Raw genomic sequence first — 25,787 nt, 5'->3', positions numbered from 1 at the left:
TTACATTGTTCTTTCTCCTTTCATCTATATGTTTAATTTTCTCATAATAAAAAGTGAAAACATTTATATTCACCTAAAGTCAAGCCAAAGTGTAGTGAAAGAGGATCTTGAGGTTTCTGGCTGCAGCAAACCAGTAGATGGTGGTGCGGTTCACTGGGTGGATGGAGTGGGGCTTCTTGGAGAGGGTTCCTTTTCACCCCAGTGAAAGTTCTTCAAAGGTCAATAACGGGGATGAAAGAATAAGTGATGATTTCAACACCTTTAGTTTTAATTACTCGAGGGCTTCTCCAGTCAGCTGTGCAATAGTTAGCAACTACCATACAATCAAAACCTCTGCCTTACACAGTGAGCTATAAGAGGGTTTCTGGATGGTAACCTTCCCCCTCAAGGTCCCCCATGGCCTCTGGGACTCTGATCTGACTGACCACCGGGAACTGTCCTGCGGTAGATACTGTGCCCCTCCGTACCTCTCCCCTTCTTCTTTATCGCTCTTACTTCTACTGGGGAGCGGTTTATTGCCATCAGCCAGGCCTCGGTGGATGGGAGCAGGTAGGGTGTCAAGAAAATTCTGGGCGGAAACCAGTTTGGCTCAGTGGATAGAGCGTTGGCCTGCGGACTGAAAGGTCCCAGGTTCGATTCTGGTCAAGGGCACATCCCCAATAGGGGGTGTGCAAAAGGCAGCTGATCGATGATTCTCTCTCATCTATGTTTCTAACTCTCTATCCCTCTCCTTTCCTCTCTGTAAAAAATCAATTATATATATATATATATATATATATATATATATATATATATATTTTTATTTATTTATTTTTCTTAAAAGAAAAGAAAAATCTGGTTCCCCTTTGACTTCACCACCTTCTATCTGCAAATCGCTTGACCGTTGTTCTGAGCCTCCAAGGCTGCCTCCGAAAAATGAGGATAACCATGAGGCGCATTCACAGGGCTGGCGCGGGGATGAACGCACGCAAAGGGCTGCACCCAGAGCCCGGCGCAGCGCGAGCGGTCGATAAGCGGGAGCTATTATTACCACCGTCGCCCCCGCCGCGTGCCCGGCTCCGCACCGGGGCGCGGGGAGAGTGCCTGCCGCAGGGGCGGGGCGGGCCGCCCTCCGCCGCCGCCGCCCGCCCTGCCCAGTGGGTGCGAGGCCCCTGCCCGGTGGGTCCAGGCCCCGGGGGGCGCGGGTAGAGGGGAACCGGGGTGGAGGGGGTGGCGCCGGCCGCGCAGGGTCCGCACGGGCGGGGGCTGCGCCGTGGGACCCGGGACCCGCGCGCAGGGTTGGCCGCGGGGGCGCGGCCATGGGCTCCCCGAGGCCGGAGGGTCCACGCTGGGGTGGGACCCTCCCGGACCCCGCGGCCAGGGCCGCCCCGAGGAGCGGGCGCCCGCGCCGGCTAAGATGGCTCCCCTCCCCGCGCGCGCCCGGCCCCCGCGCGCCCCCGCTCCGGGCGCAGCCCCGCGGCCCGCGCGCTCCCGGGCGGGGGATGTTGTGATGGAGAAGCCTCCGCGGAGCCCGAGTCCCGCAGCCTGAGCCGCCTCCGCCACCCGGGCCTGGGGCCTCCCCGCGCAGGTAGGAGCTGCCCCAGCCCCGGGCCCAGCCCCGGCGGGCAGATCCCGACCCCCAGCGGCCCGCGGCCCGCGGCCCCGCGGCACCTTCCCCAGGGCGCCCGGATCCCCCGGTCCCCCGGCCCGGCCCATCCCCGCGGGCAGTGCTTTTTCCGGGCGCATTCCCACTGTCCCCGGGCCTCCCGGGAGATCCCGCTTCGGGCTCCACACTGTCCCGCCCCGGCCTGTACCCCCTGCCCCTGCGGGATGAATGGGGGGACGCGGACGGAGGGAGGGACGGTGGGGGATGGGGCGCGGGGGGAGGGGAGGTCCAGGGCTGGGAAGGGGAGGTGCGGCGAGGCAGGCAGAGGCCGCGGCTTTCCCTGCAGTGTCCCAGGCCTGGGATCTGCCAGGCCGCATTCTGTCGCTCTCAGCGACCGTGCAGCGAGCGTGCCCTGGGGCCGGCTGTGTCCCCAGCTCGGCCCGGACGGAGGCCTAGCACTCGCAGGGCCACCCATTAGGAGCGGTTTTCCCACAGCCCATTCAGAGGTTATTCCGAAGCTGTTTTGATTCCTATGCCTGTGCCGTTTTTTTGCATCCCCAGACCCTCTATCGTATCGTAGTTCCAGCTCTCTCCACTCTTCAAAGCCAAAACCTTGTCTACACTCGCTGTGTTCATTGCCTCACTTCCCATTCATTTGTAAAGCCGCTTTGCTGGGTCTTCTGTGTCCCTCACCCACGGAAACCGCTCCAGCCAAGGTCACCGGAGACCTCCATGTGGCCAACTCCAGTGGGCACTCTCCGTCACCCTTCTCCTAGTATTCATTCCGTGGCGGGTGTCAGCTCTCCTTGAAGCATTTTCCTGGATTCTCTCCTGGCATTGTTGGCTCATTCGAGGTCTCATTTGCTACCTTTTTCCTCTTCTTTTAGATGCTGGTGAGGCTCTTCTTTCTGTCCTGAGCGGTCTTCTCTCATTCTGCACTTTCTCCTTGGGCATTTCATTCATTCCCAAGGCTTCATACACACATGCTGATGGTCCCCACATTTATGCATCTGGCCTAGCCCTCTTTCCTGAACAGCAGATTCAATATCCAACTGCCCTCACGACCTCCGTTTGGAAGTCCAATAGGAATTTCAAACCTAGGGATCCACGCTGAGTTAATTGTCTTCCCCGAGTTCCCTCTCTACCCTTCTTCCCGGTCTGTTGTTCCTTTAACCCTCTGAAATGGCTACTTTCTAGAATCCTGGGCAACAGTCTAGGTTAACCTCTACTGCCTCACCTTCTACATCTAATGCCACCAAGTTCTGTCACATCCACTACCTAAATATTTTTCACATCCATTCATTTCTCTCCATCCCCACTGCTACCAAACTTAATCTAGGTTACAACCTTTTCCCCTTGGCTGGCTACTCTAATAGCATACCTCCCCTCCTTAAAAAAAAAAAAAGCATCCATCTGATCATCTGTTCATTCAACAAATGCTATTTGAGCACCTAATATATACCGGGTATTGTATTGGGCACTGAAGATGTAATTGTGAGCTCAATAGACCAGGTCCTTGTTCCATGGAGCTGACAATCTACAGGAAGGACTAAAATTACAGATTTAATAGATATCACGAAGGAAAGGTAGATGATGCCTTGGTGGTCTCGTGGGTAGAAAGAAAGGGTCAAGGAAGATGTCTCTGAGAATGTGACGTTTGAACTGAGATGTAAACGATGAGTAAGAGTTAGGCTGAGAGGGGAGGGGAAGGAGGTTCCAAGCAGAAGTGAAATCACATGCAAAGAGACAATATGATGATTTGAGGAATCAAAGAAGGCCAGTGAGGCTGGAAAACAACGTGCCAAAGATGGAGAGGAAGGCAGGGGCCAGGCCGAGCAGGACAGTTGAGGCCATGTTATAAATGTTGGTCTGAAAGGTCTTTGTTCTTGATGCAGATTGCTGATGGTAGTGGGTGTGGAGAGTAGATCAAATCTAGAAATGTCTTCAGAGAGAAAACTGTCAGTATCTAGGGATGGATTGAATATGGGGAATGATGGAGAAGGTAGTGTGATGGATGGTTGACACACCCTACTCAGGATGGTTGATCATATCATTCCATGAGCCAGTTAGGGGATGGGCAAGAGAACCGTGAATGGACATGTTAGTCTTGAGACATCCAAGTGGAGATGTTGAGTAGAAAGATATGTACATGTCTGGAGCTCAGACAAGGGATCTGGTGGAGGGGAAACCATTGGTATAGAGATGGTAACTGAGGCTACGGGCATGAATGAATACCTCTGTTGAATGGTGGGTGAGAAAGACCAAAGGGCATAAGGACAACATGGGAAACTCCAGCTGGTAGAGGAAGATGAGGCAGCAAAGGGGTCTAAGAAGCCACCAGATAGAACCTAGAGTGTAGGGAGGACACCAGGTGACGTAGCATGTAGAAGCCATGGATGAAAGTTGGATGAGAGGCCCATGGTGTCAAATGTGCAGAGCGTGCAACCCAGAGGAGGACTATGAGTGTCTGTTGGATCAGTGACCTAGGGGCCATGTTGACCTTGGTAAGAGCTGCTACTGAGATGTGTCGGGAGTGGAAGCAAGATTGGAAACGGTTAAGGAGTGAGTGTGAGGTGAGAAAATGGCTGTTGGGGGATGTGTGGAAAAGAGAGCAGCAAGTAGCACTGGAGGAAGAGTGTTGGGTCAAAAAAGAGTGTGTGTGTGTTTTAAGTTGGGAGATAGTAGATCCCATTGAGAAAGAGAGATTGATTATATAGTGTGAGGTGAGAAAATGGCTGTTGGGAGCTGTGTGGAAAAGAGAGCAGCAAGTAGCACTGGAGGAAGAGTGTTGGGTCAAAAAAGAGTGTGTGTGTGTTTTAAGTTGGGAGATAGTAGATCCCATTGAGAAAGATAGATTGATTATATATACAAAGAAAATGGGGTGCTTGCTTCGGCAGCAAATATACTAGAATTGGAACGATACAGAGAAGGTTAGCATGGCCCCTGTGCAAGGATGACACACAAATTTGTGAAGTGTTCCATATTTAAAAATAAAAAAATAAAATAAAATGGGTAAGCAGTGATATAAAATTCCTGGAAAGGCATGAAAGGAAGGAACCAAGTGGTAGGTCCTGAAGTCAGCAGGTCTGTATGTTTGAGGAAATTCCCGACCGATGGCTTCCGTTTCCTCTCTGAATCAGGAGTGGGTGGTCATGGAGATGGCACTCTGAGAGGGTGGGTGGTGCAGGGGGTGGTCAAGGGAGAGTTGTGCTCTTGCCTGAGCTAAAAAGTCCCTTCCTCAGGAAGGTCTTTGCTGATCTCTAGGCTAGAGTGAGCCTCAGGCTGCTGCAGCGTCCTGTTCTCCCCCATCAGATCAGTCATGTATTCAACAAATAGGGAGTGCGATTAGGTCCACGTACCAGTCTACATGCTGGCATCACATTTTATTGTGACGACCTGTTCAATGACTATTTCACCACTCGATTGTGAGCTCCACTGGGGAAGAACCATTTCTGTTTTTTCTTTTTAAAATATACGTTTTTATTGATTTCCGTGAGGAAGGGAGGGAGAGAGAGATAGAAACATTAGTGATGAGAGAGAATCATTGATTGGCTGCCTCCTGGGGAGTGAGCCCGGGACCCAGGCATGTGCCCTCAGCCAGAATCGAACCTGGGACCCTTCAGTCCACAGGCTGATGCTGTATCCAGTGAGCCAAATCAGCAAGGGCAACCATTTCTTTATGATTCCTTACTCTCCCCCATGCCATGCAGAGAGCCTGGCATAAGCTACCAGGTTAGAAGACCCTTGACCTTGAGCAGGATACTCCCCCTAGCCCCCCCCCCCCCCTAGTCTGATATCAGCTTCTTCAGGTCTAGTGACCTCTCTTAATTTCCGCCCTGAATTCCCTGCCCAAGTCCCTGCCTTGAGCCAGAACCCATTCGGCTCTTTCCGTCCTTCAAGAGGATCCAGGTATGGATGACCCCCATGAGAGGGCAGAGGTGGGGTCTTGGAAGATATCGGGCAGCTGGTCATCCTCTGATCTCAAAGGCAGTGTGATCACCACCACCTCAGAGGGTCCCCCTCCTCCCCCAGTACTTTCTGCCCTGCTGGCCAGAGATGGACAAGGCTGCCCTGAAGTCAGCCAGGCTCTTTGCTGCCCCAGCCTCACAGTGCCTATGCCCCTCCCAGACCACACTTCCAAGAGCTAAGGAGCTTGGTCCCAGCCAGCCTGACCGCTGCAACGCCCAGCTCATACCGCTGCCTTAGGGAAGCACCCCGCGTGAGCTGGCCAGGTCTCGGCCCTCCCACCTCCGGGAACTCATGGAGACAGCACTCGAGCAGCCTAAGAGCCAGGATGCCAGTTTAAGTAAACCCTCTTGCTCCTTTTCCCCCTCGGTCTCGGCCCACACCTGTCCTGCACCCCAGGCCCCTCTTACTTCCTTCTCAGGACCCTTTTCCATCCTCCTGCACCCTCTCTACGCTCCCATCGCCCATCCTCAGCCCGTGGGGCCACACCAGCCTATCTTAGTGTCTCTTTCCAAAGAGTTTCAAGCTTCCCGGTGTCTCTCACCCTGTCGGCCCCACCCATCTCCCCTTCCTTCCACACGGAGGGCCAGCCGTGTGGCAGGTGCACAGTGGACTCTCGTTGTGAATGGGAAAGTGAAGTTGAGCAAGACACCAGTGGCCTCTGAGGCGCTGGTGGGATGCAGTATTGGATATTGTGAGACACAGAGGAGGGATTGGTCCCTTGAGGATGGGGAGAGAGGGCTGAACAAGAATAGACTTAATATCCTAGCTGGTTTGGCTCAGTGGCTAGAGCGTCGGCCTACAGACTGAAGGGTCTCAGGTTCGATTCCAGGCAAGGGCACATACCTGGGTTGCAGGCTCCATCCCCAGAAGGGTGTGCAGGAGGCAGCCAATCAATGATTCTCTCTCATTGATGTTTCTCTCTCTCTCCCCCTCTCCCTTCCTCTCTGAAATCAATACAAATATATATATATTTTTAAAAGGAATAGATTTGCCGAAACCGGTTTGGCTCAGTGGTAGAGCGTCGGTCTGCGGACTGAAGGGTCCCAGGTTCGATTCCGGTCAAGAGCATGTACCTTGGTTGCGGGCACATCCCCGGTAGGGGGTGTGCAAGAGGCAGCTGGTCGATGTTTCTCTCTCATCGACGTTTCTAGCTCTCTATCCCTCTCTCCTCCTCTCTGTAAAAAAAAAAAATCAATAAAATATATTTAAAAAAAAAAAAAAAAAAAAGGAATAGATTTACTGCTCCGGAGCTGTGACCCCTGAGCCACGCTTTGAAACATGAAGCAGAGTTTCTCACGAGGGGAGCTAGAATTCCAAACGAAGAGCCGGGGCAGTGGGCGTGTGGCGTGGTCCAGAACCCCCCACCCTTCACGCGGCTGGAGGGTGCGGTGTGCAGGAGGCAGGCGGAGGGGGTCCGGAGGAGAGGGCTCCGGGATTGGCGCAGGAGGCTCTTGGTGTCCTGCTAATGAGCCCGGGTGTTTTATCCTCAAGGCAGGGTGAGCCATCTTCTCGTTCGAGCTGGGGAATTACACAACCCCGTTTCCATTTTGGGAGGATTGCGGTGGTTTTGGGTAGAGACAGAGCTGATGCTTTTCTCGCTGCCCAGGTGGAGCCACGCGGAGCAGACCGGCAGTTCCACAGGAGGCAGACATAGACAGGGCCTTCCCCATTTACCTCCCAGCTGCCTGCAGAGCATTGTGCTAGGGTCTGAGGCACATAAAAGGCGAGCTATGGCTCCTGCCTCGGGACCACCCCCCCCCCAGAGAGGTGGCAGAGCCTTGCTCGGCAGCCTAAACACCTCGCTGCAACCTGTGCCTGGAGCTGAGAGCCACCCTGAGGTGGCAGAGAACTGGGCAGAGGGTGGGTCAGGGGGTGAAAGGATTTCTTAAAGGGGCACAGGGAGACACAGAACTGAAGGGGATGGAACTGTCCAGTGGGGGTCAGAGAGAAGGGTGGCATGGGAGGGCCAGGCAGTGAGGGAGAGCTGTGTTGGGGAAAGGCTCAAGCAGGAAGAGACAGCCCTGAGTGCCCGGGAAGTAAGCGTGTCATGGTAGGGGCTGTTGACGAGGGACAGACCAGGGACAGGAGGAGAAAGAACTGGGAAGGGGTTGGTCAGGAGGCATAGACTGTGATGTGGGGGCTCACAGGGGGTGAGCACTTTGTAGTGGGGGTTAGGGGAGGAAAGTAGCCCCGTAGTGGAAGGTCGGGGGAAATGGGGAGAGTGGGCTGGGAGCTTGAGGGTGGGGTCCCTGGGGCGATGGGGCTGGAAGGAGAGGTGAGTGGAGAAGGTGACCCGTGAATGGCTTGTGGGGATACATGGCAGTCACTGCGGAGCAGGAGGGCAGGCAGAGTGTGGCTGGGGCGCCGTGAGCCCTGGCTGAGACGCAGAAGCACGAAGTGTGCTTTCTGGAACGGGCAGTGGAGATGCTACAAGGAGGCCTGGAGGGGAGGGGAGGGCACATCCAACGTTAATTCTGCAGCTGTGCATGGAGTTCCTCTTCTGTGCCAGGACCGTGCTAGCTCTAGGAATACTGCCTTGAAGGGGGGAAAAAAAAAAAAAAAGACAAGATCCTCACAGTGTAGAACTGGCATTATTGTCACGAGGAGACAATAATAGCCTTGGTCAGTGTGGCTCAGTTGGTTCCAGAAGGTGGTGGGTTCCATTCCTGGTCAGAGCACATAGCCAGGTTGTGGACTCAATCCCCCATTGGAGGGCATGGGAGAGGCAACAGATACATTTCTCACTCACATCCATCTTTGTTTGTTTTCTCTCTCTTCCTTCCTCTCTCTAAAATCAATTTTAAAAATAAAATTTAAAAAGCAACAACAGCCAAAGCCGGTTTGGCTCAGTGGTAGAGCTTCGGTCTGTGGACTGAAAGGTCCCAGGTTCGATTCCGGTCAAGGGCATGTACGTTGGTTGCGGGCACATCCCCAGTAGTGGGTGTGCAAAAGGCAGCTGGTCGATGTTTCTCTCTCATCGACGTTTCTAGCTCTCTATCTCTCTCCCTTCCTCCTCTCTGTGAAATATCAATAAAATATATTTTTTAAAAAAAAAGCAACAACAATAATAATTATAATAATATCTTACCAAAACTGTTTTGGCTCAGTGGATAGAGCGTCTGCCTGCTGACTGAAAGGTCCCAGGTTCAGTTTCCGTTAAGGGCATGCACCTTGGTTGCGGGCACATCCCCAGTAGGAGGTGTGCAAGAGGCAGCTGACTGATTGATGATTCTCTCCCGTTGATGTTTCTAGCTCTCTATCCCTCTCTTTTCCTCTCTGTAAAAAATCAATAAAATATATTTTAAAAAAAATAATAGCTTGTTAGATGGTGTTAGGTGCTAGGGAAGATTTGGGGATTGCTGAGAGGGGGCATAGTGACCTGCAGTTTTTTTTGTTTGTTTGTTTTGTGTGTGTGTTTTTTTTTTTTTTTTTTTTTTGTGTGTGTGTGTGTGTGTGTGTGTGTGTGTTTTAAATATGTTTTTATTAATTTTTTTAGAGAGAAAGGAAGAGAGAGGGATAGAGAGATAGAAACATAGCAGCTACCTCCTGCATGCCACCTCCTGGAGGCTGGGCCTGCAGCCTGGGCACGTGCCCTGACCAGGAATCCAATGGTGACCTTCTGGTTCTTAGGTCAACACTCACCCCCCGAGCCACGCCGGCGAGGCAGAGTGCGGTTTGGGAGTATTCAGAAAGGTCTCACTGAGAAGGTGACATTTGGGCAAAGACCTGAAGGGCTGCAGGGTCCAGCTCAAAGGCTCCTGCTGTGACCCAGGCTTGGGTTAAAGGGGCAGGTGGAAGGACCGGTGCCTGACGTGAGATACTTTATAGAAAGAGTCACCAAGCCGAAACCGGTTTGGCTCAGTGGATAAAGCGTCGGCCTGCGAACTGAAGGGTCCCAGGTTCGATTCCGGTCAAGGGCATGTACCTTGGTTGCGGGCACATCCCCAGTATGGGGTGTGCAGGAGGCAGCTGATTGATGTTTCTCTCTCATCAATGTTTCTAACTCTCTATCTCTCTCTCTTCCTCTCTGTAAAAAATCAATAAGAATATATTAAAAAAAAAGAAAAAAGAAAAAAAGAAAGAGTCACCAAAATACAGCGTCAACTGACCCAGGAGCCATGAATTGGAGCGGAGGCCCTTCCTCTGTGACCCGCCTTCCCTGGGCCCGGCCCTGCCCTGCCCTGCCCTGCCCTGCGGGCTGGGTCTGCAGCTCTTTCTTTCCTGACCTCACAGGCCCTAGGGGGGAGGGGGGCCAGCGTGGGGGCTGGTTGAGCCCAGTGGTGTATGATGATGGGAACGCACCCTGGGGAGCTCAGAGGTGGGGCTCTGGGTGGCAGTGTGGCAGGAGGAAGGGGGCAGTCAGTGTCCAGTGAACACATGAGCCAGGCCCACGCCTGCTGCGTCCCTGGCACAGGGCGCCCCAGTTGGACGAGCTGGGGGTGGGGATGCACAGAGAGCCATTGTGTGAAGGCTCTGCTGTTGGAATTGAGGGGAAGGCAGAGGTGGGCTGCTCTCCCGACCTGGAGGCTAACTGTGGTCTTCCCTTTCCCCCCCACCCCCACCCTGCCCTGCAGGACCTACCAAGGCCATGTCTGTTCCATCCTCGCTGAGCCAGTCGGCCATTAACGCCAACAGCCACGGAGGCCCCGCCCTGAGCCTGCCCCTGCCCCTGCACGCTGCCCACAACCAGCTGCTCAACGCCAAGCTGCAGGGCACGGCCGTGGGACCCAAAGACCTGCGCAGCGCCATGGGGGAGGGCGGCGGGCCTGAGCCCGGCCCGGCCAATGCCAAGTGGCTCAAGGAGGGCCAGAACCAGCTCCGGCGGGCTGCCACGGCCCACCGTGACCAGAACCGAAACGTGACCTTGACCCTGGCCGAGGAGGCCGGCCAGGAGCCCGACACGGCACCCTTGGGCCCCAAAGGCCTGCTGCACCTGTACTCTGAGCTGGAGCTCTCCGCCCACAATGCGGCCAACCGGGGGCTCCGGGGACCCGACCTGATCATCAGCTCCCAAGACCAGGGGCCGGACGAGGGAGAGGAGAAGGCCGCAGGGGAAGCAGAGGAGGAGGAGGACGAGGAAGAGGACGAGGAGGAGGAGGAGGAGGAGGAGGACTTGTCTTCTCCCCCGGGGCTGCCCGAGCCCCTGGAGAGTGCGGAGGAGCCCCCTGCATCCCAGGCCCTGGCAGACGGCCCCCGCGAGCACAGCAAGAGCGCCAGCCTCCTGTTCGGCATGCGGAACAGTGCGGCCAGCGACGAGGACTCCAGCTGGGCTACCTTATCCCAGGGCAGCCCCTCCTACGGCTCCCCGGAGGACACAGGTACCTTGTGGGGGTTGACACGGGGAATGTGGGCGGGCAAGAGGGCAGAGGGCAGGCTTCTCTCCATGCAGAGGCCCGGGCCAGCCTAGGGGTGAGTCCTCGGTCCGCGGCAGGCCACGCCCAGGCTTTCCTGAAGGAAGCCGTTCCCGCCTCAGAGAGAGTTTGACCACGTTAACCAGTCCGTCCGTCATGCACCCCTGACGGATGGACAGCGGAGCAGGCCCGTGTATGGGGCGTTTGCCGGGCGCTGGCCCCGTGCTCAGCTCTGTCGTGTTTGACCTTCAGGATGCTGTGACGTGGCTACTAGATTGTGCCCGTATTACAGATGGCAGAACGAGGCCTGGAGAGGTTGAGTAGTTTTCCTGAAATCCCAGGGAGGCTGAGATCACAGGAGAACTGAGGCTCTAAACCAGGTCTGAGTCCAGACCTGCACTCGGGGTGCTGTGCTAGCCTGCCATCGGGGCACACAGCACAGGGGACCAAGGCGCCTGGGCCAGACTTGGGCATGCCTGTCCACAGAGGTCCATTGCGAAAAGGGGGGAGCGTTGTGTGCAACACGCTGGGCATTGCAGGGATCCTGTTTATTTATTTTATTTTATTTTATTTTATTTTATTTTATTGATATTTTACAGAGAGGGAGGGAGAGGTATAGAGAGCCAAGAAACGTCGATGAGAGAGAAACATCGACCAGCTGCCTCTTGCACACCCCCCACTGGGGATGGGCCCACAACCAATGTACATGCCCCTGACCGGAATCGAACCTTGGACCTTTCAGTCCGCAGGCCGATGCTCTACCACTGAGCCAAACCGGTTTCGGCAGGGGATCCTGTTTTGAATCCTTTGTATCTGCAATAGAATATTTGCTAAGTTAGGAAGAATAAATATATACTTCTTTGGGGGTGTTGGGGAGAGGAAGAGTAGATATTCAGACTCCAAGGATTGATCATTAAGTGTGTGTCTTGGAGGTACCGGTAAGTTGAGTCTCCACGTTGGCTGATATTAGTACATTTGTGGAGATGCAGACAGAGCTGAGAGCGCAGGGCAGAGTGAGTGGGCTGTGGCCACAAGCTGGGCATGTGGAGGGTGGGGTGTAGGTAAAGATTAGGAAAGACTGCCCTGCACCAGGCAGCAGGCACCATTTTGTGCCCCTATTACAGATGACAGAGTGAGAACCCAGACTCCAAACTGTGGAACCTTAGCAGGAAGCCTGTGGTTCCAATGTGCCCTTTTAAAACTCTTATTATGGACACTTGCAGACATATACAAAAGCAGAGGGAATAAAATAACCAACCTGATTTACCTAGGACCCAGCTTCAACAATTATCAACACCTGCCTAGTCTGGCCACATCTGTAGCCCCACCTACTCCTGGGCCACAGCCTAGGTTGTTTTGAAGTAAACATTTCATCCATGTTTGCCCATCCATTGTTTTAAATTTTATCTTCACTCCATATTTTTTTCATTGATTTTTAGAGAGAGTAGAAGGAAGTAAGGAGGATGGGGCAGGGAGCGCAGGCGGGGAGAGAGAGAAACATCAATTGGCTGCCTCCTGCACTGGACCATGGATTGAACCAGCAACTGAGATACATGCCCTTTACCGGGAACCGAACCCGTCCTGCGGCCAATGCTCTAACCACTGAGAAACCGGCCAGGGCAGCACATACATTTCTAAGAGATGTAATTCTTTTATTTATTTTAAATATATATTTTTATTCATTTCAGAGAGGAAGGGAGAGAGAAAAACATCAGTGTTAAGAAAGAATCATTGACCGAAACCGGTTTGGCTCAGTGGATAGAGCGTAGGCCTGCGGACTGAAGGGTCCCAGGTTCGATTCCGGTTAAGGGCATGTACATTGGTTGCGGGCACATCCCCAGCAGGGGGTGTGCAAGAGGCAACTGATTGATGATTCTCATCGATGTTTCTAACTCTCTATCCCTCTCTCTTCCTCTCTGTAGAAAATCAATAAAATATATTAAAAGAGAGAGAGAGAGAGAGAGAGAGAGAGAGAGAGAGAGAGAGAGAGAATATCATTGATCGGCTGCCTTCTGCATGCCCCATACCGGGCATTGAGCCTCCAACTTGGGTATGTGCCCTGACTGGGAATCAAACCGTGACCTCCTGGTTCACAGGTTGACGCTCAGTCCCTGAGCCATGCCGGCCGTGTGAGATAAAACTCTTTTTAAAAATTCACAATACCATTATCAAGTTTACAAAAATGAAGCAGCCATCACTTAATATCATCAAATATTCAGTCAATGTTTACATTTTCCCAGTTGTCTAATAAATGTCCTCCCTGCCTTTTAAAACACTTATTGTTTGAATCAACATCCAAGTATTGATATTGACCTTTTGATGGCTGACGTGCCTCTCAGTTTCCTTTGATCTGTATGTGGTCCCTCCACCGCTTAGTCTTCATTTTGCCTGTCATTTTTTTATGGAAGCTGCGGAGGTGCGTCCCTGGTGTTTGCAGGGTCGGCCTCGCACATCCTCTCTGTGGTGGTGCTGAACTTGTCCGCTTCCCCTGAGGCGCCAGGAATTTGCCGTGCGTTCAGAGCCGGGCTCAGACTCAGATTTGTTTCCGCAGGAACACTTTATAGGTGCCACTGAGTCTTCCTTTACCAAAGGCCGCGTCCGATGGCCTCTCTCCTCTGTGGCGTCATGGCCTTCGATGGCCATGGCTCGGACCCCTTTAAAGGGAGCAGCTGCTCTTCCAGTCCAGCTCGTTGTTTGTAGGGAAAATGTAGTCGCAAGGGAGCCATTTCATGTACCTTTTCAAGGGAAACGGAAAACTGGATATTGTTGTGAACTATCTCAATTTCTAAATGTTAGCAGTCAATTCTGTTTTGTTTTTTTTTTTAAAAAAAAACACCTTGGAGGCCACACAAAATCTCTCTGCGGCTTGCACCAATCTGCAGGTTGCTGGTTTGCTACTTCTGCCCCAAGGGTGGGAGTCAGGCCAAGTAATGGAGAGGGCTCGGTTGCTCAGGGCTCCTGGGATGGTCACTGTGGTAGCCACACCTGGGAGCAGGAGGATAGAACTGCTGGACACCTGGGAAGGGAATGTAGGCATGGGCAGTGACCTTAGCGAGGGCATTGGTGAGGCAAGAGGAAGGGTGCAGGCTGTGGAAATTGAGAGTAGCCATGTGGGGCCAGCCCAGGGAAGGGCCTACAGTTTGTGATTGTGTTGCTATACACATGAAAGCCAAAGACATTTCTAGACTCCTGTAGGAATGGGCTAGAATTGAGCAAAAATTATTTCTCCTTCCCACGTTAGCATCTCCACAAAATTGTTGATTGGTTGCATAAGTGAATGAATGAATGATGAACGAATGAATGCACTCGACTGTCTGCGTGGGGTGCACACCCTGTGCCAGGCCTTGTCCTGAAGACTGGAAATGCAGACTTCAGGGGACAGGTGATCCTGCCCTCATACACTCCCAGTCTAGCGGGGAGACAGAAGCACCAAGCCAGAATCAGCACCATGCTCTGTGATGGGCAGTGCAGAAGGGGCATCTAACCCTGCCTGTGTGTGGGTTTGGGGTTTGGGATGGGGTGGGGTGGGTTAGTTTTGAAAAGTGACCTTTACACTGATGCCTGAGGGAGGGGTTGGTAATAGCCAGGTGAGGATAGAAGGGAGGGAGACTGGGCTGGAGAAGATGGGGGGGCATGCCCCAAGCAGGGAGAGAAAGAGAGAGAGGGGGGAGGGTTAGGGATGGTCAGAGATAAGGCTGAGAGGCAGTGGTTAGGGCCTCCTGACAACACACAAACCTTGGGGGATGGGAGGGGGAAGGATTTGGATTCCATCTTGAGGGCCAGGAGAGGACAATAAAGAGTCATTTCATCAGCTGAGATTTCAGAGCAGTCATTCGGGCTGTGAGGTGCAGCCCACAGCCCAGACTGGTGGGGACTAGACTAGAGGGAGGCACCGCTGTTGCAATGATCCAGGTAAGAAATAGGAGTCATGATAGTCGAAATAGGTGGTGACCGGGAGGTAGGGAGCGGGTGGAGGAGATGTGCCAGGCTCCAGAAGGGCCTCGCAGATGGTCAGGGCAGGAGAGCGGCCCCTCCAGATCAGATCGGAAGGAAGAAGCTCTCTGAAGCAGGGAGGTGCAGACGGACAGGGACGGCAGATGGATTGGTGTGTGTGGCTCAGTCAGAAGATGGAGAATTCGCCCCCCAATTCGAGATGGCTTTCGTGAAGACGCGTGTGGCTGTGGAGGGCATGGCTGCCCTTCACGCTGATGTTCTTGGAAGGTGTGGCCTTTCAGCCGGGAAGGCGGTGGGAGGTCTCGGTGTGGAAGAGCAGGCATTTCAATTCCCTAGGGCCTGAGGGTGGGGATTGGGAAGTGGAGGGAGAGGGAGGTGGTTATGGCTGCCTGGAAGGCTGGATGGGCAGCAAGAGCCCCTCCTCCCGGGCCCGCCCCATTTGGAAGGTCAGGGTGGCGAGGCTGCTGCCCAGATAGCTCTCACCTCAGGTGTGCAGCCACTGCGGTGTAGCCACGCCCACTCCCAGCCCCCGGGGCCTGGCTGCTCAGCAGCCTGGGTCTAGGGACTGACTGCCTGTCCCTCGGTGCTGCCTCTTGGACCAGTCAGGATTCCTGGTCTCCCTGGTAACGCGGAGCACGTCAGCAGACTGGGCGCTCCCAGCCGGTCCTGGTGCTGCGGTTGCCGAGGAGACGCTGCAGCCTGGCTGGGCCCTGGCAGGTGAGGGGGGTTGGTACTGGGAAAGCCCCGAGACCAGTAGCCTCAAGCTTACTGGAACCCATGCCCTCAGGGCCCACTCTCAGACACTCTCAGACGCAGACTGTTGGGCAGGCTCTGGGGAGGGAGGTGTCCCCGGGAGCCTTGAAGCCACACCCTGATGGTGCCGAGCTCCCGGCTTGCAGGGCCCCAGGGGGCTGAGGGATTCCCGAGGGGCTGAGCCTCCTCGCGTCCCTGAGACCGGGCATGACTGTGGCGCTGATGTGGTCGCTGTGGGATGATGGGGTGGGATGGAGATTTGGGATTGGGGGAGGGGAGCCAGGATTGGAAAGAAAAGATGTGAGAAAAAGGACTGCTGGGGTCTCCTGAGCACCCTCCCTTCCCACCCCAAAGGGGTCCCCTCCCCTGGTGGTCCTGGCCCCTCCCGAGTGAGCTCCAGGCGGAGGAGGATCGTGCCTGGCAAGCACTCTGCCCTGGTGAGAAGGGGGCGGGATGAGCTTTTCTCTGCAGCCCAGCACCAGGCTGTGAGCCCAGCTGGCCGGGCTGGAGGGGCTGCGAGGAGGGAGGGTGCGGGCAGGAGGGGCTGGGAACGGGCGCCATGTTCTCCCAGGACTTTTTCCTGGCCATCATCCTGCAGGACAGCAGCCCAGGTGAGGGAGGGCCGGGGGCTGGGCATGACGTGGGCTGGGGCTGGCAGGGAGGGCGGAGGCGGAGGAAGCACGAGCTGGGCTGCAGAGCTGGAGTGTTGGTGACGGCGGGGATGGGGGGGTAGCGGGAGGGAGAATGTACCGGTATGTCACAGGTGCGTGGTGTGTGCACAGAATGTTAGCCTGCATCCGTAAGGGTCCGGGTGCGAGGTCTGCCGTGTCGGCATCCACGTGGCAGAGGTTGACCTATGCCGTATGTCCGAGAGTGCGTTCAGAATGTGGTACCTGCACATGTGTCAGAGGTCATTGTGGGTGTGGTCTCTGTACTTACGCATGGCCGGGTTGGTGTGTATACATAGATACCTACCTAGGTGTGTGCACACCTCCCCTCTGTACAGGGTGTCTGCGTTAGTATATGCCTGGAGTTGGTGTGTGTGTTTGCCCATTTGCCGTGTGTACACACCCTTGTGTTGGTGGGGGGCTGCACAGGGGTGGAGTAGGGCTTGTGTGTCTGTGTGCACATGTGTGTGCAGGAGCTGGTAAGCGTGTGCCACCTGAGATACGGAGCTGTGTGACAGGAGCGCCCCTAAGCTCCCTCCTTTCTCTCTGCTCCCCTCCTTCCCCCAGTATGGCCGCATTAGCCGGGAGCAGGGCCCGGGAGGAGACCTGAGCCATGTTCCCTGCTCGGGTCCCCCCTGTGGCGGCTCCAGACGGCAGGCTCTAGGAGGAAGCAGGAACCATGCTGTACTGCGGCCCTCATCCACCCCTTCTTGCCCACCGTGGGGGCTGAGGGAGGGGACTGGACATGAGCACCCGCTGCCTGCCTGTTGGGTGGGCAGACTCTCACCAAGCCCCCGCCTGCCAGATTCCTTCTGGAACCCCAACGCCTTCGAGACGGATTCCGACCTGCCGGCTGGATGGATGAGAGTTCAGGACACCTCAGGGACCTACTACTGGCACATCCCGACGGGGACCACACAGTGGGAGCCCCCGGGCCGGGCCTCCCCCTCCCAGGGGAGCAGCCCCCGAGAGGAGTCCCAGGTGAGGCTTACGGGCCTGCTGTATTTCAGGGTGCAGGGTGGGGGCTGCCCACTCACTCACGAGCCGCCCCCTCACTGCTGCCGCCCCCTCCTAGCTCACCTGGACAGGCTTTGCCCACGGAGAAGGCTTTGAGGATGGAGAGTTTTGGAAGGTGAGTGGGGGGCTTGTCTCACCAAGGGGGAGCTGCAGGAGGGGCGCGATTTGGGTCCTGATCCCTCTCTCCCCTCCCCAAGGACGAACCCAGTGAGGAGGCCCCCATGGATCTGGGATTGAAGGACCCCGAGGAGGGGCCCCTGCCCTTCCCGGCTCGGAGCCTTAGGTGAGTGGGGAGGCAGGAAGCCGTGGGAGGGGTGCATTGGGAAGGCGCCTTGGGACAGCGCCATGGCTGGGGCCTGTACCAAGTCTTCCCCATCTGCCTCCAGCCCGGAGCCATTGCCCCCAGAGGAGGAGAAGCTGCCCCAAAGGAATGCCAACCCAGAGACCAAGGTTTGTCCAAGGCCCATGCCCGTACCCCAGGCTGGGCCCTTCTGTGTGCAGGAGAGCGCCTGGTGCCATGTTTCGGGGGGCACCTCTGGTCTCAGCACAGCCCCCCAGGTCCTGAGTCAGGAGCTCTTCCCGTGTCCACACACCCCCCGGGTCTGAGCTGCAGGAGCTCCCGTTTTCACTGGGTCTGGGGGTCTGGCAGGGAGGCCCTGCCGGCTTGTACCTGCGGGGTCTCTTCCGAGACCGCCACCCCTCCCACCAGCTATCTTTTATTTTGGGAGCTTCTGAGTCTCAGCTTCGAACAACCCCCCGCCACGTTCTGAGTCTCAGCAGAAGCCCGTGTCCTGTGTCGGAGGCTCCTCCCGTTCCCGCGGAGACCCCCCACCCCACCCCCTCCTCTGTGTTCGGCAGTGCTTCGCCGTGCGCTCCCTCGGCTGGGTGGAGATGACCGAGGAGGAGCTGGCCCCCGGACGCAGCAGCGTGGCCGTCAACAATTGCATCCGGCAGCTCTGCTACCACAAAAACAACCTGCACGACCCCATGGCTGGGGGCTGGGGGGAGGTGAGGGCCTGGCTGGCGGGGGGTGGTGCTGTGGCAAAGGGAAGGGAACTGTGAGAGATGGGAGAGCGGAGCTGCCCAAGTGGGGGATAGGGTGTGTGTGTGTGTGTGTGTACCTATCCCACCTTGGGGCCTTGGGAGATGGCTGTGTAACCTGGGGTGGAGGATGAAGGGAGGGTGATAAAAGGAGCAAGCGATGGTGGGTGAGACCTCTACTCTAGCGTGGCCTGCAGGGTGGGTGGTCTGGCATCCAAGTAAGGGTCCCAGGGCCACGGCTGACCTCCTCTGAGCTGGAGGTGGCAGCGGGGCGGCCCCAGAAGTGCCTATGTCCTGGGCCTGCAGGGAAAGGACCTGCTGCTGCAGCTGGAGGAGGAGACGCTGAAGCTGGTGGAGCCGCAGAGCCAGGCCCTGCTGCACGCCCAGCCCATCGTCAGCATTCGCGTGTGGGGCGTCGGGCGGGACAGCGGAAGGTGGGCGCAGGGCCTGGGGTCTCGGTGTGGGGGCTGGCCAGCAGCTAGCGCGGGATCTCCTCCCTAACTCTGTTCTTTGCCTCTCTTGTGCTGCCGGACCCAGAGAGAGGTACTATGCCTGTTTGCCTCCTCCCTCCTCCCACTCCCAGACCGATGCCTCGATGCCTCGAAGTACCCAAGTGCCCCTATTCTGCCCTGCCCCTTCCCTCCCGCTGTGCTCGCCTGTGCTCCCTCACCTCGGCATGCTTGCCTGCCTCCCCTCCAGCCAGAAGGCAGTACCCACAGGACGCCATCTGAGGGCAGAAGCCCCGGGGGAGGGTGTGGGTGAGGTGGGGGCAGGCTCGGCGGCATTGGATGGCACCGGGAGACACTGAGGCGCCCCTCCCCCAACAGGGACTTTGCCTACGTGGCTCGGGATAAGCTGACCCAGATGCTCAAGTGCCACGTGTTTCGCTGTGAGGCACCCGCCAAGAACATCGCCACCAGCCTGCATGAGATCTGCTCTAAGGCACGACCTGTCTGCTCCCTGGATTAGCTGCCACCTTCGCTCTGCAGGAGTGGGGGTGGGCGGTGGGGGGTGCTTTAGGGCTAGGAAGTCCTAATGGACCCTCCTGCGCTCCTCCCTTCCTCTCCTCCCTCCCTCAGATCATGGCGGAACGGCGCAATGCCCGCTGCTTGGTCAACGGGCTCTCTCTGGACCACTCTAAACTTGTGGATGTCCCCTTCCAAGGTCAGTGGCACAACCCCTCCCCGTCGAGCATCAGCCACTGGACAGATAGAAAATAGAAAAAAAATGGCTGCTAAGTTCTTTGGGTCACATGAGTGGAGGGACTTTGGTTAAAGGGAGGAAGTGGGAGAGGGTGGAGGTAGCGCCTTGACTGGAATGTCCAGCTCATGCCCGCAGGGTGGGAACTGGGAGGGAGTGAGCAAGATCTGCCACCACGGCTCAGCTTCCTCTTCTTCCCGGCAGTGGAATTCCCAGCGCCGAAGAACGAGCTGGTACAGAAGTTCCAAGTCTACTACCTGGGGAACGTGCCTGTTGCGAAGCCTGTCGGTACGTATGGTCTCCTGCACCCAGGGACCCCCCGCCCCCCACCATGACCCGAAAGCTCTGGCCCACCCTCTGCCTGCCAACGCCTCTTTCCCCAGACCTTCCTCGTGCACGATGTCACCCCGTCCTTCCAAATGCATCTCACCTGCGGTGCCTCGGTCCCAGCTGCACCGTGTCCTGCCTGTCACCGCAGTGGGCATGCCCTCACTGAGTGAACCAGTGAGCCCGGCACACAGGGAGGGAGACCCACTCTTGAACCCTACAGAAAAGCTCTGATTGGGTTGGGAGGGAGGTCTTCGATGATTAGAGACACCAGGCAGCCGCTGGGGGGGCTGGATTTGGTGTTACAGCACCAGCTGTGGGCCTCTGCAGAGCCAGGGAGCATATTTGTCACAAGCTTTATTGTTTTTAAATTACTTCCTTATATGTCATTTAATGCTTGATTATATTATGATAATCTCCACTTTATAGATAAGGAAATTGAAGGTAGGCTATCTGGTTCACTCTTACATTTCCATGTTCATTCACTAAGCAAATAATACCTCGGAAGCCTACTCCCGTGTGCCAGATCCTGGGAAAACAATGGCCATAGTCCTGCTTTCATGAAGGTTACTGTAGGAAAAAAATAGGAACTGGGAAAACGATCACGCAAATAAATATGTAATTACAAGTTGAGTCATTCGTTGAAAGGAAAGTAGCAAGGTGCTATGAAACTGCGTAATGGGGAAAGGAATCATTTAGTCCAGGGAGTCAGAAAGGACTTATTTGGGGAAGTGACATTTGAACTGAGATCCGAAAACGAAGAGGAGCTAATGTCGAGTGGGATGGAGGTGGGAGTGAGGTCGGGGAAAATCCTTCCAGTCATTTGAGTACCCAGAGGCACCTTGGTAGAGTAGTGCCAGACGAGGCTGGGAGCTGGGCAGTGGACAGACTGTGTGTGCAACCTCACAGGCCATGCTAGCGAGTTGTTCTTCATCCTCAGAGCAGCAAGGAGCTCTGGAGGGGTTTTCAGGAGAGCTGTTGACAGGATCAGATTTGGATTTTGTAAAGCTCCCTTTGTTATTCCGTACGTGGGGCGTGTGCAGTGGCGGAGGTGGGCGTAGAGAACGCAGGAGACCTTGCAGTAGTGGCTGGCAGTAGGGGGAATGACTTGGACTCTGAAGGAACTGAGAAAGGGTGTGTTGACTCAGAGATATTTAGACAGATGACAAATCAGAGAGGGAGAGGTTTAGACAACTGAAATCAGTAGGCCTTGGTGATTAATGTGAGGTGCGGGGCAGAGGCGTTAAGGTTGACTCCTGGCTTCCTGGCGTTTGTAGAGTGGTGCCCTCCATCACTTAATGGATAGCAGAGGAGGGTGAAACTGTCAAGGATAGCAAGAGCGGGAGAGAGGTCACAGGGAAAAAAAGACTGCTTCACGGAGTGGTTGGGTGTCACGTCGAAAGAACTAAACAAAGCTTGGTGAATAGGTAACCCGACAAACGAATGTATGAATGAATGAGACTTGCCTCAGATGACAGCCAGGAGATGGTGGTCCTAGGACTCAATCTGGTCACCTTCAGTTCTTTCCTCTTCCCCTCCAACCATGCTAACTGTAATGACCGGCACCTTACATTTAGTGAAGGCACCCTTCTTAGGAAGGATGGGGATGGAGCTGGAGTTGCAGAGGAGTGGCTGTTCTGGTTGGATCTGTGCAAACGTGGATTTGGAGGTGGAAAAGGGCGCTGAGGAAGCAGGAAGGAGATGCTTGACTCCTACACATTCCCTCTCATTTCCTCTCCCTCCCACCCTCAGCTTCTAAGCCCTTGTTGCCTCTTCCAGTTATTACCCCCACTCCCATATCCACCGTACACAGGTGCTCACTGCACTGAACCATCTGTCTGCAGCCCTGGATGGCCCCTCTGTTGTCCATTAGCTCAGTGTGTCTGCTCTGGTGAAGCCAGGTCGTTCACACCACTGCTCTCGAAGCTCACTTCTTGCTTTACTGTCTGCTCCCTTTTTGAACTCTGGGAATTTATTTATTTATTTAAAACACATTTTTCATTTATTTTAGAGAGGAAGGGAGAGAGATAGAAACATAAGTGGTGAGAGAGAATCATTGGCCGGCTGCCTCCTGCATGTCCCCTACTGGGGATTGAGCGCACAACCCAGGCATGTGCCCTGACCGGGAATCGAACTGTGACCTCCTGCTTCATAGGTCAACACTCAACCCCTGAGCTACACCTGCTAGGCTGAACCTCTGGGAGTTTAACATTGGCTCCTGCGGAAGCTACAATATTCATTCACTCAACAAATGACTACGGACTGCCTGGTTTGTGCCAGACACTATTGTGGGTTCTTGGTACACATTAATGAGCAAAACTGACAGAGATTCTTGCCTTCAGGTAGCTGACACTCTAGCTAGGAGAGACAGACAATAAAAGAAGTAAGTTATGGAGTATGTTGGAAGGCAACACCTCATAGTAAAAGAATGCACATCAGGAAAGGGGGATGGGAGTGTGAGGCTAGTGGTTAGGGTGTAGGTTTCAGCTCCGAGCTGTTACCAACTCAGGCTTTTTCTTCCACTGCTTTCCCCTTCCCTCCACTATAGTCCTCCCCACACTCGGAAGCCAGGACCCACCCTCACAGCCCCTTCTGCTTCCCCCCACCAGAGGATATGCTTTTTATTAATTTTAGAGAGAGAGATAAAAAACAAACAAAAGAACACACCAATTGGTTGCCCCCTCCCCTACTCCCCAAAACGTACCCAGACCAGGAATTGAACCTACAACTTAGGTATGTGTCCCAACAGGGAATCAAAACCGTAACCTTTTGGTGTATGGGACAATGTTCCAACCAACCGAGACACACCACCGGCCAGGGCCTCGTCTGTTTCTTAAGCAGCTTGATTTCAGGGTCGTATCTACAACGCATGATCTCTGAGACTCTCTGTCATACACATCACAGCTGAAAGTCATACTCATCGCAGCTCTCTGCAGTCTGACCTGGCCCACCCACCCCTGCTCGCATTGACACCCTTCTGTGGGTGACTTGGTCATACCAGTTTGGGTGCTGGTATTGGCCCATGTTGCCTTGAGGGTGACTTGCTCACGCGTCTGGAAATCCTTCAGCAGATAAGCCCTGTGCTAGGACTGGCAACACAGAGATGAATGGAACTTGGTTTCTGTCCCTGAGGTGCCAGCCCAGTGTAGGGGAGGTTTTAAGCAGTCTGAGATGTTTTGCTCAGAGTTGACCCAACCACACCCTCTCTCTGCCTGCAGCGTGTGGGTGAACCTGAAGGGTGAGGATCGGGAGTTCCTCGGGAAGTCAGGGGGCACGGTGTGCTCCGGACCGAGGCCTTGCCCTCCGTAACATTCCGTGTCCCTCGAGGGTATCCTCTTTCATTTTGTATCCTCCACCTGCCTCGCAGGGCATTTTTCCAGGTGAGATGTTAATAAATGTTCCATAAGTCATCTGAAGCTCAGGGAGCGAACAGGAGGCTTGACAGCTCAGAGGAGGAGGGGTTTTAGAGGCCTCGCGTGCGTGGGAGCTGGGCCTTGATCCAGCCGGAGGTAAGATGAGCAAGGCCGACGTGAGGGAGGACTGTGGAGGGAGACATTTGTCCTCTGCCCTAAGAGGGTCCGTGTGGTCTGTTCCCCGTGGGAGCCCAGAGGGCCCCGAGGGACCACAGAGGCGTGTGCTTTTGCGTGTGATGCTTTTGTTTTGTTTTCGTTTTTTAAATATATTTTATTGATTTTTTTTACAGAGAGGAAGGGAGAGGGATAGAGAGCCAGAAACATCGATGAGAGAGAAACATCGACCAGCTGCCTCCTGCACAGCCCCCACCGGGGATGTGCCCGCAAGCAAGGTACATGCCCTTGACCAGAATCGAACCCGGGACCTTCCAGTCCACAGGCCGACGCTCTATCCACCGAGCCAAACGGGTTCCGGCCATTGGGTGCTTTTGCGATGGCACTATTCGCCACTGCAGGGCTGAAGAAGACACGTAGGTCACACAGCCAGTTCTGAGCGGAGCAGGGACTGGAACCCACGCCTCCACCACGCCACGCGCTGCTGCCTGGCTTCTCGCCGAGTGCCAGCAGAAGTGGAGGAAACCGTTGTGTGTCAAGGAAAAGCTGGTCGATGTAGTAAAAGCCTGGGACCTTGGGTTCCTTGGCCTTTGGGCACATTATAGAAATCATTGAGCACGACTAAGGTTTTGACACCCCATCCCTCCGTGTGACCTAAGGTTGATTTCCTGATCTCTGTGAGCTTCCTTATCTGTAAAAGGATCTGTTGTGAGACTGTCGAAAGGCACTCGGCGGTTTAACACGCGGTGTGACACAAGAGTAAACATTTTCTTAAACGGGCACCTTCAGCCAAACAAAGGTGGGGTCTTGGGCGAGGACTGGCCTGCGGGGCAGATTTGGGAGCCGGTGTTGTGTGAAGCACGAGGTCTGAATGTGGTGAGTCAGGTTACGGCAAGGTCAGAGCTCCAGGGGTCAGGAGTCTGGGTTCTCCTCTGAGTGCCAGCAGGAGAGGGAGAACAGTGAAGAATGCCAAGCCTAGGATTTAGGATGGAGACACCAGACCAGAGGCAAGTCCCTGAAGCCCAGGAGGAGAGCACCGAGGCGAGGTGCCCGTGCAGCCGGTGCAGCTCCCTGGGGGCTGTAGGCTGGCGAACTGGGATGGAGCCAAGGCCCTGGGTTTGACTGGGCGGACCTGGAAAGCCTAGGGCAGACCCAGGGGTCCTCTCCCCACCTCCAGTGGTGCCGTGTGTGTGTCTGTACCTTCTAGGGGTAGATGTAATCAACGGGGCCCTGGAGTCCGTCCTGTCCTCCAGCAGCCGGGAGCAGTGGACCCCAAGTCACGTCAGCGTGGCCCCTGCCACCCTCACCATCTTGCACCAGCAGGTAAAGACCTGGGGGGAGAAGATGGATATGGCAGTGCTTTTCCAATGAAGGGGACCTGGGGGGTGAGGGCAAGAGCTGCCACTGAGATGCATGTGCCCCTCTGGCTGCTCCTCGCTCACCGGGCCCCTCCCCGCAGACGGAGGCAGTGCTGGGAGAGTGCCGGGTGCGCTTCCTCTCCTTCCTGGCCGTGGGCAGGGATGTCCACACGTTCGCTTTCATCATGGCTGCCGGCCCCGCCTCCTTCTGCTGCCACATGTTCTGGTGCGAGCCCAATGCGGCCAGCCTCTCCGAAGCGGTGCAGGCCGCGTGCATGGTAAGTGGGTAGGATGGTGGGGTGTTGGCCCCCACACACACCCCGGCGGGGCAGGCTGGAGAATGACTGACTGCTCCCCACCCCCCCATGTCTCTCTGCAGCTCCGCTACCAGAAGTGTCTGGATGCCCGCTCCCAGGCCTCCACCTCCTGCCTCCCCGCGCCCCCGGCGGAGTCCGTCGCCCGGCGTGTAGGGTGGACTGTCCGCAGGGGCGTCCAGTCGCTGTGGGGCTCCCTCAAGCCCAAACGCCTGGGGGCCCACACCCCCTGAAGCCCTCAGCTCTCCCTCCACCTGCTTGCATTCGGCCCCAGGGAACTCAAGGGGACGGGGCTGGGAGGGGCCCTGGAGGCTATTCTTAGGCCTCAGCCCCACGCCCCTCCCAAACGGCCCCTTCTCTGTAGCTGGGTTCCCGGCCTAGGGGCTGGGGAGGGAGACCTCTGATCCCTTCACGGAAGTGACAACACTGGATGATAAGAGGAACAGGGAGCAGCAAAGCCAGCCCCGTCTTCTCCATCCCCACATTTCAGGTGGAGCGGGAGGAATGCCGAGCCGGGCCCCACCTTTGTGGGGTCCCGCGGGGGCTGAAGTAGGGGGCCAGTCCAGACACGGGCCCCCTCCCCCCTGCTCCATGGCACCTCTGCTGTACTGATATCACTAATAAAGTCTGTCTGCCCTGCTGAGCTGTGTCACTTCCTGTGGCCGCACCGCCCCATCACCCCGTTACCCTGACCCTGCAGTCAGGATCTTGTCCCCAAGGCCC

At 55.7% G+C, this 25,787-nt stretch overlaps 1 protein-coding gene across 3 annotated transcripts; it reads left to right on the top strand.

Annotated features, from left to right (window-relative positions):
- Positions 1-1,038: 1,038 nt before the first annotated feature.
- On the top strand, positions 1,039-25,704 carry APBB1 (amyloid beta precursor protein binding family B member 1). Of its 3 annotated transcripts, none has more exons than XM_084894185.1 (14): positions 1,039-1,158; positions 10,129-10,872; positions 17,086-17,261; positions 17,356-17,412; positions 17,495-17,580; positions 17,684-17,747; positions 18,156-18,305; positions 18,645-18,772; positions 19,166-19,280; positions 19,418-19,502; positions 19,743-19,826; positions 24,600-24,715; positions 24,852-25,028; positions 25,130-25,704. In XM_084894185.1, the coding sequence occupies exons 2-14, from the start codon at positions 10,143-10,145 to the stop codon at positions 25,295-25,297; spliced, it is 2,136 nt and encodes a 711-aa protein (XP_084750311.1). In that variant the 5' UTR covers positions 1,039-1,158; positions 10,129-10,142; the 3' UTR covers positions 25,298-25,704. The 3 variants fall into 3 exon arrangements, with proteins under 3 accessions (XP_084750311.1, XP_084750310.1, XP_084750312.1); XM_084894184.1 differs by lacking the exon at positions 1,039-1,158 and adding an exon at positions 1,255-1,567; XM_084894186.1 differs by lacking the exons at positions 1,039-1,158; positions 10,129-10,872 and adding an exon at positions 15,292-15,576.
- Positions 25,705-25,787: the final 83 nt, after the last annotated feature.

Source organism: Pipistrellus hanaki, assembly GCF_964339955.1.
Source record: "Pipistrellus hanaki genome assembly, chromosome: 9".
Taxonomy (NCBI): domain Eukaryota; kingdom Metazoa; phylum Chordata; class Mammalia; order Chiroptera; family Vespertilionidae; genus Pipistrellus; species Pipistrellus hanaki.
Note: the sequence above shows the minus strand (reverse complement) of the source record. Positions and strands in the feature narration are given on the sequence as shown.

What these genes read in the sequence shown, in the direction of transcription:
- APBB1 (XM_084894185.1), top strand. Translation starts at nt 10,143, where the DNA reads ATGTCTGTTCCATCCTCGCTGAGCCAGTCGGCCATTAACGCCAACAGC. An exon ending in TGCATGAGATCTGCTCTAAG is followed by an intron (nt 19,281 to 19,417) that starts GCACGACCTGTC and finishes TCCCTCCCTCAG; the next exon opens with ATCATGGCGGAACGGCGCAA. An exon ending in GCCTGTTGCGAAGCCTGTCG is followed by an intron (nt 19,827 to 24,599) that starts GTACGTATGGTC and finishes TGTACCTTCTAG; the next exon opens with GGGTAGATGTAATCAACGGG.